The sequence below is a fragment of the Grammomys surdaster genome, unplaced genomic scaffold, assembly GCF_004785775.1.
Source record: "Grammomys surdaster isolate TR1022 unplaced genomic scaffold, NIH_TR_1.0 255, whole genome shotgun sequence".
NCBI classification, from domain to species: Eukaryota; Metazoa; Chordata; class Mammalia; order Rodentia; family Muridae; genus Grammomys; species Grammomys surdaster.
This window is the reverse complement of record NW_021604696.1, coordinates 5103139-5116888: the sequence shown is the minus strand read 5'-3', so window position 1 is coordinate 5116888 and position 13750 is coordinate 5103139. Positions and strand designations below refer to the sequence as shown.

General features: G+C 47.3%; 1 protein-coding gene across 1 annotated transcript in view; it reads right to left on the bottom strand.

The window, feature by feature from the left end:
* Nucleotides 1-10171: 10171 nt before the first annotated feature.
* Plekhb2 (pleckstrin homology domain containing B2) overlaps nucleotides 10172-13750 on the bottom strand; it is a 34704-nt gene continuing 31125 nt past the window's right edge. The window contains exon 8 of the mRNA XM_028775430.1: nucleotides 10172-12844. Within this exon, the coding sequence (XP_028631263.1) occupies nucleotides 12708-12844 (137 nt within the window). The 3' untranslated portion in view covers nucleotides 10172-12707. The remainder of the gene's footprint in view (nucleotides 12845-13750) is intronic.

Sequence of the window (13750 nt, the reverse complement as noted above, 5' to 3'; positions counted from 1 at the left end):
CTCAAACTCAGCACTGAGCCTCACCAGCCTGCACCAAGCTCCGTTTCTCATCCTATACCATTAGACTGGGACCATGTGCCATAGCTAGAAGGACTTTTCAGAGGGAGGCCTCCATCCTTCAACAGAATTTATGAGGTTGTCACCAAGTAACGCACAAATATTCACAAGATAAAAGGCTTCACAGTGAGCCACGGATGCAGACAGCTTGAGCTACGCAGAGAAATCCTTCTGACACAGTGATCAAACCAAAACAACTTTTCCACGTTTATGCATGATGGCATCTCAAAAGTTACCCAATAGAAGATTCTATACGACATTGCCAGCTTCAGGAGAGGTGCACCTAATCATTAAGCTTTGATCAACGCACTCCAGGCCCTTACCCTTACCCTAGGGCAGGAGTGATTAAGTAATGCACCTGGCTCACAGGGCAGTGTCCCATGGCCAGGACCACTAACCAAGGCTGCGGCCATATCCAGAATGGCAGGTTCCTGTTGTACCCAGGACTTCACAGATGAGCTCGTGTCAAAAACTAAGTTAAAACCTTTGGTGGCATCTACATTATCCCTTTATCCCTAAACAGCGCCCTCTCCCAGTGGATCCCTTTTTCAAGGAAAATCTTAAAAGAAAGTGTATATAAACAGGTAAAGGGACTGTCTATAAGCAGGTAGCCCAGCATAGGGATCCCTGGTGATCTGCAGAGGATACCCTCTTCCCACATATGTGTGCATGATGCTGTCAACAGATACCTGCAGAGCTAGAGTGTGCTATCTAAAGCACCATGCCTTTCATAACATGATAAGACCCATCCCAGAACCTAGGAAAGTCTCTTATGGGATGTGCTTGTGGAGTTGCCCCATGTGAACCACAAGTGAACAGCTCCTATTCATTCCTCAGGCTCCAGACTACTCATCCACAGAGCCAACCTCTGCCAAAGAGAGAGCTGTTGGCCCAGCTCATAAGTTCACCAAGTCTGATGGACTCCAGAATCTTTCTGGCTCCACTGAAGAGACTAGCTCCCCCATCCGGCTTAAAGAGGTATTTTCTGAGTCAAGATTACAAGTGCAGAATTCAGCCACCAAGCTCGACTCAGCATTCTTCTCTCTCCTGCTTATTATGAAAGCCTCACCTATGACCAGCAGGGACAGGCAGCCAAGGGAACACGGAGACAGTGCTGTCACAGAGAGGAGACTTCTCAGCCCTGGAGGTTACTAGTGACGCAGACACCTCCAACCAATAGGTTCTTCACCCAGATCCCCATACCTGTCTTGGTCTTTTTTTTTTTTGGGGGGGGGGTGGGTTTTTGGTTTTTCAAGACAGGGTTTCTCTGTGTAGTTCTGGCTGTCTTGGAACTCACTCTGTAGACCAGGCTGGCCTCGAACTCAGAAATCCGCCTGCCTCTGCCTCCCAAGTGCTGGGATTTGTCTTGGTCTTACCTATGACGGAAGTGTACTTACAGAGGAGGGGGAAAGGGACAGCAGGGAGGCTTGGTGCTAGAGCATCATCAACCTTGTCCCTGGGTTCCATTCCCAGCACGCCTCCAAGAGAAAGAAAGCAAAGAAGGGGCCAGCCGAGGAAAGGGGAAGAGGTAGGTGCTGTAGCACCAAACCATTCCTCAAGCCCCCTCTCTCCTCCATCTTTGTGAGTGATTGTCTGCCATAATTGAGACTAGATCAGCGGACAGGGGAGGGGGAGAGGGAGGAGCGTGGGTTGGAAGAAGACTCTGGTGATGGGAAAACCTAGGTCATAAGGAAGGAAGGGAAAGGGAAGAGGGAGGCAGGAGGGAGGAGGAAGGAGAGAAAGATAGGGGGATGAGGAATGGAGATGGGATAGAAGGGAAGAAGCAGGAATCTGTGTACACACCAGGCCAGGGGTTGAGAGCACTGCTGTCCAAATGCTGTAAAGGTCCCTGCTGAGGACTGTACATAGGCACCATAGACAGCCTCCTTAGTTGACAATGGGTCTCACACCCATTTTTTTTATCTTTTTTTTCATCTCTACCTCAAAGGGACAGTCCTGGGCTTGTGCTTTGTGTGTGGTTAACATCCTCCACACCCCTGCCTGCACAGTCCATCTTGAGCTCATCTTGACAATGTGTGTTGTCTGCATGCTGTACTCTACTGGGTTCAAAGCCCCTTTCTATAAAGAAGTCCGTGGTTAACTGACGGGTGGCAGTGGCAGCGTAAAGTAAAAAAAAGACAGCTTCCACTGGTTCTGCTTCCTCAGAGACAAACACATACCTGTACCAGCAAGCTGCAGAACCTGGCAGGATAGAAGAAAGGCTGTGGAATCTCCCTTCTTGACTAAGGAAAGCCACTTCGGTCAGGCATGTGGCAGGGCAGGCATGTGGCAGGGGTGGTGTCCTCTCATGGAGGCCCACAGAGGCCATTGCATGAAGCTGTGAAGATGAAGCCTGGGTTGCTTTAGAGACCCCAAGATGTTGGAGATGCCAGATCTGGAAGATATCTGCTGAGGAGGGCTGATAATAGGGAGTGGAACCAGCCCAAGAGGGGAAAAAGATGTGTTGCTGTCAACAACGCTGAAAGGACTTAGAGGTTGGAATAGCATTTTGAAATCAGGTATGAAGATGTAGAGTTTGGAGTTTGCCCAGCTGGTTTGGGGTCTTGCTTCGGTCCAGTATTTCCTCGGTGGGCTCCCTTCCCTCCTTGTTTTGAACAGCAATGTATAGCCTTCACCATTATATAATCACCAGCATGTGATCTGTTTGTTTAGTTTTTTTTTAATTTTATAGGGGATTATAGTTAAGACATTGCATGAATCTCAGAAAAGACTTTTAAACTTTGGGTTTTTAAACATTGTTGAGTCTGTGAAAGAGTATGAGGACTTTTGAAGTTGAACTAAATGCATTTTACATTATGCTACAACCACAAGCCCATGGGGGCCAGGGAGTAGAATGTAATTGTTTAAATAGGAATGGTCCCCAGAGACTCGTGTGTTTGAATGCTCAGCCCAGAGGGAGTGGCATTACTATTAGAAGTTGTAGCCTTGATGGGGTAGGTGTGGCCTTGTTGGAGGAAGTGTGTCACTGGAGTGTGGGCTTTGAGGGCTCCTACGCTCAAGCTACATCCAGTGACACAGGTTCCTTCTGCTTCTTATGTATCAAGATGAAGGACTCTCAGCTCCTTCTCTAGTATCATGGCTCCCGGGATGCTGCCATGCTTCCTGCCATTGATGATAACGGACTAAACCCCTGGAACTATAAACCAGCCCCAACGAAATGTCCTCCTTTATAAATGTTGCCATCGTCACGGTGTCTCTTCACAGCAATGAAAACCCTAGTTAAGACAGACTCAGTAACTCATTAAATAAAGTCTGATATATTTCCACAAGATGTATTTATTCTACCTGCTGCAGAAAGACAGTTGGTGGCTCACCAAGTAGTTGGTTGCAACGAAGCCTGAGGACTTGGGCTCAAACCTCAGCAGAAGGAAAGAACTGACTCTCACAAGTTGTTCTCTGACCTTCGAACATGAACCATGGCATGAACAGTGCACATGCACACATGCACACATGCATACTTGTACATGAACACACATGCACCTACACACACATACACACATGCACCTACACACATGCACCTACACACACATACACACACGGCAGAATATATGAATTAAGAAAGATGATGTCCATGAAATGCCCTGTTATGGCCTAGGCGTGGTCTAAGCGTACCCTAAGAGTCCAATTTTGGCAGCTTGATCACCAGGGCGTCACTACTGTGAAATGTCAGCCCCTGCAGGACGGAGCTCTATCATGAGGAAATTAGGTCCAACAGTGGATTCTTTCTATATCTGACTTCTTCAGCCTAATTTTTGAGCACTATGTTAAATAAGGATGGAGAGATCGAGGCACCCTTGTCTCCTCCCTGATTTTATGCTTTTAGTTTCCCCCCACATAGCACACCTGGGGAGGGGGAACCCTTGACCTGTGAATCAACCTCAAGTTCTCCACTCAAGTTGCTTCTGTCGGATATTTTATCACAACAAAGAGAAAACTAACACAGAACCCAAACGTAGGTGTTGGTAGGGGGGTCTGTGCATGATGGCGTGGATTACAGACCATGGTAGGTCAATGGAGAAGTCATGTTCCTGGGCTCTGTTCTATCATCCAGCACAGCTGCCACCCATGATGGACTAGCTCTCTCGGCTGTAAACTTCTTTGAGTGGTCACCTTGTGCTAAGCATTGTATTAACCATCACTCCCCTGATCCCACCCGTAGCCAGATGCTGTGGTCATGTACTTCATAAAAGATGCTTCTGGGAATGCGGAAGGATACCAGTGAGGAACAGAGACTCTTCTTTATCTCTGTACTCCACTGAACAAGGTGCTGCCTCCTTGGGCTAGTGAGCACATTCCCTTACAGCCTCTATTGTCCTACATAGCACATAGGAACGAAAACAGCCAGGTCTAGGCCATTCACAAAGCTGACACAGGCCAACTTCAGGCTGTCAGTGGAAATGATCATTGGATAGAGGTAGCTATCTGCCCCTATAGGAGGAAGCTCACTGTCCACTGCAGCATGAGCTCACAGTACAGATGAACCTCACAACTTAGGGTCTGCCTCAGCACCAATGTGACAGAAAGCAGGGAAAGGAGGCCCTGACTCTTAGGGCTTAGCAAACCCTCATCCATCAGACATCTAAAACTTCAGCGACGGATGAGCTGGCTTTTTTTGAGGATGGGGAGGGAGGGGTGTACAGTTCAGGTAAGGAGCAAGAGTGCAGGGAGGTGCTCGACCTTCACACCTCTCCTTGTTTGCTGAGCCTCCAATTCAGCCCTAGGCCACTCCACAGGGTTAGGTGGGGCTGAGTGACAAGAAGAGACTTTTCCTGGGACCACCCTGACACCCAGTGGCAGCTCCCAGAAGCAGCAGCCCCAAGGAAGAACAGTAAATACAGAAAAATTCTGTGCTGTGCTATGGAAGAGAGAAGCCTTCCCTGAACTAGTTTCTCCAGCTTAACTTGCAATGGAACTGTGCAGAGGGCTGGTTCAGATTCAGATCCAGTAGATTCTCAGAGGGTTCAGGGCTATGGGGCTGGCATCCCTGGGAACCACAGGCCCTCAAGGGCAATGGAGAGGCTATAGGAGAAGAGCCTGTGTGCCTGCTGGATGCCTGGGAGGTGGGATGACTACACATAGAGGAGGAAACTGAGGTGAGAGGCCCATGCTGCTTGCCCAGCTCTAGAAAAGCAATGGAAAACTGAATTTAATTCCCCAGAAAGTACGCTTGCCCCAATGCAGACCTTCCTGCAGATGCTACTGTAGGCTTCACAGGTGAATGAAGGCAGCTTCTTAAGAAGCACTGAGCAGCCACATAGCAGCCCAGTCATCATATCTCCCCACAGATGTCCAAGGCTCAACCATCCCCTGACCTAGAAACACATAAGGTGCCCACATGGTGTGCAGGGCTGCTTAAGAACACCCCTGCCCGTGACTGGTGATGATTATGATCTCTGAGCTCTGCTGGTCCTCACTGAGCTGTCAGCTTTCCTGGGGGTTAGAGTGAGTGAGCTCTGTTTGAGTCTCACTGTATGGAAGTCTTTGTCTCTGTGGAAAGGAGAATAGGGTAGAGAGTGAGGGGTTATTAGAAAAAATTAGCATAAGAAAGAAACCAATTGCAGGAGATAACCCTACTCACCCCACCTCTGTGCACATATCACCATAACAACCACCACCACAACAACAACCACCACCACCACAACCACCACCACCACAACCACCATAGCCACCATCACAACCACTATCACCACAACCACCACCACTACCATCATAACCACCAACACCACCACAACCACCACTATAACCACTACCACTAACACCACACCAACACCACCACAACCACTACCACCACCACAACCACTACCACCATCACAAACACCACCACTACCATAACCACCATAACCACCACCACAACCACCACCACCACCACCACCATAACCACCACCATTCCAGGCTATGTGTAACAAAAAGATGCATACACAGAAAAAAAACGCATGGTTTGTGATAGAGTACTTGCTTTGCATGCACAAAACCATAAGCTTAATCGCCTAGTAATGAAGGGAAAAAGAAGGAAGGAAGGAAAGAAGGAAGGAAGGAAGAAAGGAAGAAAGGAAAGGGAGAAAGAAGGAAGGAAGAAAGAGAGATAGATCTTTGGAGCTTGGATCTGCCTTCAGCTCTGATCAAGTCCAATTTGGAATTACTTCCAAGAACTACTTCCCTTTCTGTTATTAATCATGTATCTGTCCAAATCATTGTTCAGAGACATGAGAACATGGACACTTTAACAAGTCCCCTTTGAATTTGGATCTATACCAGTAACAGTAACACTCAAAGCCATGCAAGGCCAGTGCTAGACATCTACTTCCTTCCCACTGGCTGAATGACTGTCCCTAGGAGAGTAGGGAAGCCATGGTTGGCAGGCAGGAGTCTATTGTATCCATCCAATGTCAGTCCTTTGTGGAGCTGGAGGAAAGGGAGAAAGGCATCCCAGAAGAGGACATCCATCCTCTACCTCAGCATATGAGGGGCAGGGAACACTGCCTGGGCTGGGCAGAGGAGGACATGAGTCTAACACTAGACAGGGCCTGGATTGAGAGCAGAAAGCACAGAAGTGCCTGTGGGAGGGTATGAAAATGTACCCCACCACAAGTCCAGACTCTCAGGACTCTCTGATCTTGCAATCTTTTGGGTGTGGGTTGTGCAAGTGTTAGTACATATAGAGGACAACCTCAAGTGTCATTCTCAGAAGCCTTCTGAAATTTCTTTTAAGACATGATCTCTTATTGACCTAGAAGTCACAAAATAGGCTAGGGAGGCTGACCAGCAAGCCTCAGGGATCCTTCTGTCTCTGCCTTCTGTCTCAACACTGGGGTTACAAGAGTGTGCCACTACATACTCTTTTTACATGGGTTCTAGAAGTCCAAATCAGGTCCCCATGCATGCAAGATAAGCACTTTACTAACTAAGCTATGGTCACAGCCCCAAACTGACCAAGTGGCATTTCTGGGGTTGAACCAGTTGATATGTGATTTGTACCACTGATCAGTAAATACTACCAAAATGAAGGTTAATAAAGTTGGGAACATTTAAAAGAGCATTGTCTTTAAAAAAAAAAAGTTGTGTGTGCTTGTGTGTGTTCAAATGTATGTGTGTGTTGGAGGGGGGTACATATGTACTCCTATGTATTTGTATGTGGTGTACAGGCCAGAGGGCAAGCCAACCTCCAATGTTGTCTTCAGAAGACTGCCCATCTCCTTTGAGTCAACTCATCTGAAACTCACCAATTACTGTCTTCCCAGTCCCCAGTTGCCACGGACCAGCCTCAGCTTGGAAAGGGGTTCTGAGGAAGAGGCATTTAGGAGTGGTGAAAAGAACGACTTGAAGTCAAACCATGGGTTCAAGCTGACAGCTTGTGTACTGCTCAAGACAGCTTTCTGAAGATTACTAGACAGCTCATCCAGATAGCTCAGCTCTAGCAGACCAAAGCCCAGTCTTTTATTTACATACCAGTTCAGTCATTTACTCCAGGTTCTCTTTTGATTATCCCATGATTCAGCATTCCATGACCCTAGACCCTTGATTCTTACACATTTTTTTAACATTGCAAATGAATTCAAAGATCTGCCTGCCTTTATAAGCACAGACAATAAGCTAGCTAGGGTGGGATCCTGTCCGGAGATCACTATCCCCACCACTCCCCACCACACCTGATCCCATACTAGCTCTGTCCCAGGCTGACTTTGAATTCAGGAATCTGCCTGCCTTAGCTGACAATAAACTTAGCTGGGTGGGAACTTGCCCTGTGATCACTATTCCCAAATCTCTCTATCTCCTTCTTTGATATCTTCCTGACAAGCTGGCTCATAGTGCAGCTGCCTTTGTTCTTTTAGGTCTGTGAAGCCCCTTATACAATTCATATTGTATCCTTATATTATAAGCTGAGAAATTATACTTCTTGAACTCATGTTTTCAGAGTTCTTTCTCACAGCCTTAAGGGCTGTCCAGAAGGTCTCAGCATTTACCATTTTTGCTAAGGACATAGACACACCCTTGCCTCCCAGACTTGTGCTGTCTCTGATTATCATGGAGTCATTAACCTTGGCATAGAGGACAGTCCCTGATAACCTTGGCAGGGACAATATTTCACAAAGGAGGAACATGAAGTAAAATATGTATAAATATTTATAATATATGTGATATGTGCATATGCATACACACACACACACACACACACATACACATACACACACACACACACACACATAAGCCTCATACCCAGTGAGGGTATGCTTTTGAGCCTCAGCCTCAACAGCTATGACTTGAATCAAACTTCACTTGCAACCACTATAAGAAATAGTGAGTTGGGAGCTGAAGAGATGGTTCGGTGGTTAAGAACATGTACCATTCTTGCAGAAGACCTGAGTTCAACTCCTCCAAGGTATCAGGCAGCTCAGAACTGGCTGTAACTCCAGCTTCAGGGAATTCAATCCCACTGTCCTCTGCAGACACCTGTAATCTTCTACACACACCCTTGTACAGGATGCACTAACACACATAATGAAAATGTTAATACCCCAGGCTTGGTGGCACGCATCCTTAATTCTAGCACTCAGGCAGGATCTCTGTGAGTTCAAGGCCAGCCTGATCTACATAGCAAGTTCCAGGCAGGCCAGTCAGGGCTACATGGTAAGACACTATCTGAAATATAAACTGAAATAAAAAGCCTTAAAAGAATTGGTGAGTTTCTTCTTCTGAAGTGATAGTGCATCTCTAACACCTAAAGTCCTGAATAAGTGGAATTCTTACTGCTGACAACAGAAAAAGCTAACAACGTGTTCCTATTATTTTTTCCTTCCCTATACGTCCCAAACTGGCTTGAAATTTATAGTGTTCTTGCTTTCACCTCCATAGGGCTGGGATGAGAGGCATGCACCATCATGGTCAGTTCAAGGTGATTTATGTGAATGAGCATGTGTGCTTGCTTGAAGACCAGAGGCTTATGTTGGGTGTCTTCCTCCATCACCCTTCACTTTATCTTTAGCGAGAGAGTCTGTAAATGGATCCAGAGCTCACTGATTGGCTAAAAGACTAGCACTCTGGGGGCTGACCTCTCTCCAAGCTCCAAGTTCTGTAGGACCTTAAAAGGCAGCCTGGTTTCTTGTAGAGCACAGGCTGGAAACCCCAGTGATCCCAGGTGATCCTGAGGGACCCCAGGTGATCCTGGGACGGCAGGTGTTTCGCCACCCTCCCAGACTCTAGGCTCCTGACACGAGGCTGCAGCCCTCCATAGATTTGTGTCCTTCAGTCAAGTAGGGCAACGTCCCCAGCCCCTGCACAGGTAGAGGATGTGACTACAGGCCACAGAGCCTCAAGACGGATCTCTATTTTAATGAAGTACCTAAAGGCCATAAGGGCTTAGCCAATTAAGCTGTCCTTCCCAGACACTCCTCCCTACAAAAGGTATTTAATCTCAGCCCCGCCTTGAGGAACTGGGGTACAGTTTTCCCATCTGATTTTCACCATGATAATAAATGTCTTAAACCATGGACTGTTTCTATTATTGAGATCCTCTGTGGGGAGCCATAGAGAAGGCCTTCGCCTACAGAGCCACGTCTGATCTCCCACAGAAGGCTTCTCTGCATTCCCAGCCACGGAGACCACAAACCCAAGCCAGCTGCCAGCTGCGACCAAGCCAAGGACTTCCTCCTCTCAGACTCAGCCAGAGCTTCTCTCCCTCTCCACTTTGGCCATGGTGGATCCAGCCCGCGGACCTCCACTTCATTCTCAGCTCCTCTACCGCTTCCATCAGTGCCTGGGTGCCCAAGAGCCTGAGAACCAGACAGTCCCCGACCGCTCTGCAGGCCCAGGGACCTCGGAGCCAGCTCTGGCTGGTCCAACACCTCAGACTGTGCTCCCCTCACCAGCAGTCAAACTTCCCGCACAGTGCCTCCCCAAGAGGCCCTAGCCCTGTGGCGGGGCCACAAGACCCCCATTTAACCCAACAAAGTTCTATTACAGATGTCTGTAGCCACGCTCAGTTTCCATATGGGTGCCAGGGTTCTCAGATCCTCATGCTTTTATGGCAGGCAACTTAACTATCTCTCTAGCCATCTCTAAATAATTTGAACATATAACAGAAGTCACAGTGAGGCAGTTTAAGGTTAATGATCATTTAATAGTTTAACAAGTTCACTTATAAACATATCGTATGCACGTACAGGGAGAAAACGGGCTCAGTAGAGGCAACAGAATAACAGAAGCAATCACAACGAAGACTGCCTGCATCCTCTGCCTTTCACTTACATAGACTAGAAGGCAAAATGAGAGGTTACATAGGATCAGCAGATGGAGAAAATAAACCTGAACCATTCTGTCTCAAACGCAAGAACTTGCTACACTCCAGAAGGCTGCTGTGGGCACTAACGACCTAAGACGAGCCTTCTTGGCAAGGGACAATCTAAGGAAGCCTCAGGCTTTCCTCTTTTGTATTTAAGGTTCTTAACTCAAAGAACTAAAAGAGCAATAACATCAACCACGCACAGTGTCAGGAGCCAGCCTCTTCCAGCCCTGCGTCATTATTTAAAAGTCTCCGTGGAGGAGGAGACATGTTTCCCAACGCCAGACAAGTAGTTCCCTCCAACTCATGAATCTCTCTGAGGTACAAAATAATGTGGCAAAAGCCATCCAAAGGGCGGCGCCTGTGAGGATCGGGGCTGAGGAAATGAGATGTCCGGAAAATGTATTCCGTACTGGGTATGCAATCAAGTAAAACTGGTGACAGGAAATGATCAGGCTCAACTATGGCTGTCTGTTACAGCTAGACACACTGGGGTCAGGGGCTAGGCAGAGCATACTCATGGGACAATAGGAGATAATTCTGTTAAGGTACTTCAGGGACACGACTCAATACTCTGTGGTTTTAGGAATCCCAGTAACTAACTTCAAAATTAAAATCCCTGTATAACACTAAAACTGGTTTTAGTGTTTTGTAAGTAAAGCACGGAGCTTTACGAATGGTGACACTGTGAGCAAATGGCAGTCTCATAGCACAGGATGTAAAATCAGCATTACGCTTATTAAAGTGACGCTACGAGCCATCCATACCACGTTGCCCTAACCCCATCCATCAGAAATGACAAAGAAGCAAACATCAGCTGGAAACGGGCAGTTCTGTATCAACAGGTCCCCAAGGAGTAGCGAGAAAAACACCACGGGCACCACCTCATCTGCTTGGCAACTGTCGCACATGAAGATCTATTGAAGACTTGAACTGACGAAGAGAGTCGCCCAGCAGTTCGGCAAGGCAGCACGCATGCGCTGGACTGGGCATAGTCAGACTATGCAAAGTAGAGGGCGGGGTCTTCACTGTGCCGCCCCACCTTTGTGTGTATGTGTGTGTGTGTGGGGGGGTGTTACTGTTTAAAACTAAAACATGGCGGTCACAAAGTTGGACTTGGGAGCTTTAAAACATGAAAGAACAGAAAATTGAAATATGTGGAACATGTATTCTCTAATACTGTAAATACAAACTCTTGTCAGAAAGCCAGATTGTGAGCTTCCCAGAGTGTCACACATTTGGGGACTAGAAATGTTTTAAGCTCTTCTGTCATGAGCAGGTCAGGACTGAGAACAAGGCTGGATCCCCACTAACATGAGGGATTAGAACAAATCCCTGAGATGTTCTACCCAATCCCATTTCTCACTCAAAACCTGAGTCTCTCTGGACAACCACGGGGCCTCCCTACCACTGACGAGGAAGAGCCTCTCCAGGAGCTAAAGAGTACCCATGTGCAGCTTGGGCCCTAGAAGGCCTGAGGCAGGAACATTCTAACTAAGGCTCTCCCCAGTTCCCCTCACCATACTTTCTTTACAAGTAGAAAAATAGTCTCTATAGGCTCTCTGCAGATTGAGTGGCAATCAATACGCCTAAAGCAGACACTGAAAACACATCGCTGGGCAGCTCCCAGCATACCTCTACCCACTGGCACTCACCTCTTCATTCAGCAGGGCTTAAAGGGAAAGGCTCAAATCAATTCCTAACTCCAGACTAATGCCAATCATCCCTGGTATAAAGCAAACAGAAGAGTAACAAGAAAATAAAACTGGGCAGATTCCTGGAGCATAATTTTTAAAGGGAGTGGCTGGCCCTCTGTATCCCGAGCAGCCAATCCTTCTGGTACCTAGGAGCTCCAAGGGGTAAGTTATGGGGTCCTCACACCACCGCCCTTCGGGAGACAGCAGCCCACAGCTCCTACGGTAACATGCAGCTGGGGTCTAGAGTGAGACACCACAGTTCAAGAAGCTGCGACTCTCCTCACCACACTTACACACATCCTCCCCCGTCACCATTATTATTATTGGCATAGAAGGAAAGCCGTCCGTCAATTCAATATTGCACCTAACTGAACAGAAAATGCCGGTTTAATTGGGTGTGTTTACATAAAACCATCCAAGAGGCCCTAAGAAACTTGGCGCAAGCCGGAACCCAGAAGGACCCAGGCTCTCACCCACAGCGCGCTTCGGGCTTTCTTTGTGGTACCATGCAGGTCAGTCACAATTATTAGATTACCACCTTCAAAAGAACTACTTAAATTATTATGAAAGACACTTGTCACAAACAGAAACGCCCTGCAAATCAAATTATTGCACACAGGACTAACAGAAGCTGTGCACAGAAAACGCTGAAGGCTTTAGAAGACCCAGAACAGAGAGCCCAGGGCCATGCCTGTGGCTGCCCCGGCAAGCATGCCCAGAGCCAGGTCACTGTCATTGTCTCGGTACCGCTCGCGGATGATGACTTGGTTGGTAGGCTGTTGTCCATAAACTCCTAGAAAAGAAGAGAAAAGAGATCACTTATGATGTAATTTGGAAGTACACCATTCACTGAAAAGATGGCGCCCTTACCATAGACACTGTATCTAATCTCCATATGGCCAGCTTGTTCACTAGTTGGCGTTCAATGCCCTTCAGAAAAGTGTTAACAGGTGGCTCCAGTGAGTTCAACCCAACCCTTTCCAAGGGCCACCATACCATGCATATGCTCAGGAAGACACTGTTGTAATTTATAAAAGATGATATGTGGGAGGCTGGAGACATGGCTTAGTGTTAAGAGCACTTGCTCTTGCAGGGGATCAGGCACCCACACGTTACCTCACTAGCATCAGTAACTACAACTTCAGGGGATCCAATGCCCTCTTCTGATCTCTGCAAGAACCAAGCATGCACTATGTACATACTCATACAGCCAGACACTCATGCATGTTAAATAATTTTTAAAAGATGTACATAGGGCCTGGCATGGCGGGGTACACCTTTAATCCTAGCAAGTGGGAGACACTAAGAGGGGGAATCTCTGTGAGTTCAAGGCCAACCTGGTTTACACAGTCAGTTTCAGGCCAGCCAGGGATACCTAGTGAGAACCTGCCTTAAAAGACAGGAGGATGGTACAAACTTGCAGAGAGGAAGTTGATCATCCTTCAGAAGAACTTTATTGTTGGAGTGTGGTGGTTCAGATGAAAATGCCCCTATAGGTTCATATGTTTAAATACTCGGTCCCCACGTGGTTGAACTGTTTGGGAAGAATTAGAAGGTGTGACCTTATTGAAGAAGATGTGTCTCCAGAGGTGGGATTTAAAGATTTCAAAAGCCCATGCCATTCCCAGTTAGCTCTCTCTCACTCTCTCTTGCTCTCTCTCTCTCTCTCTCTCTCTCTCTCTCTCTCTCTCTCTCTCTC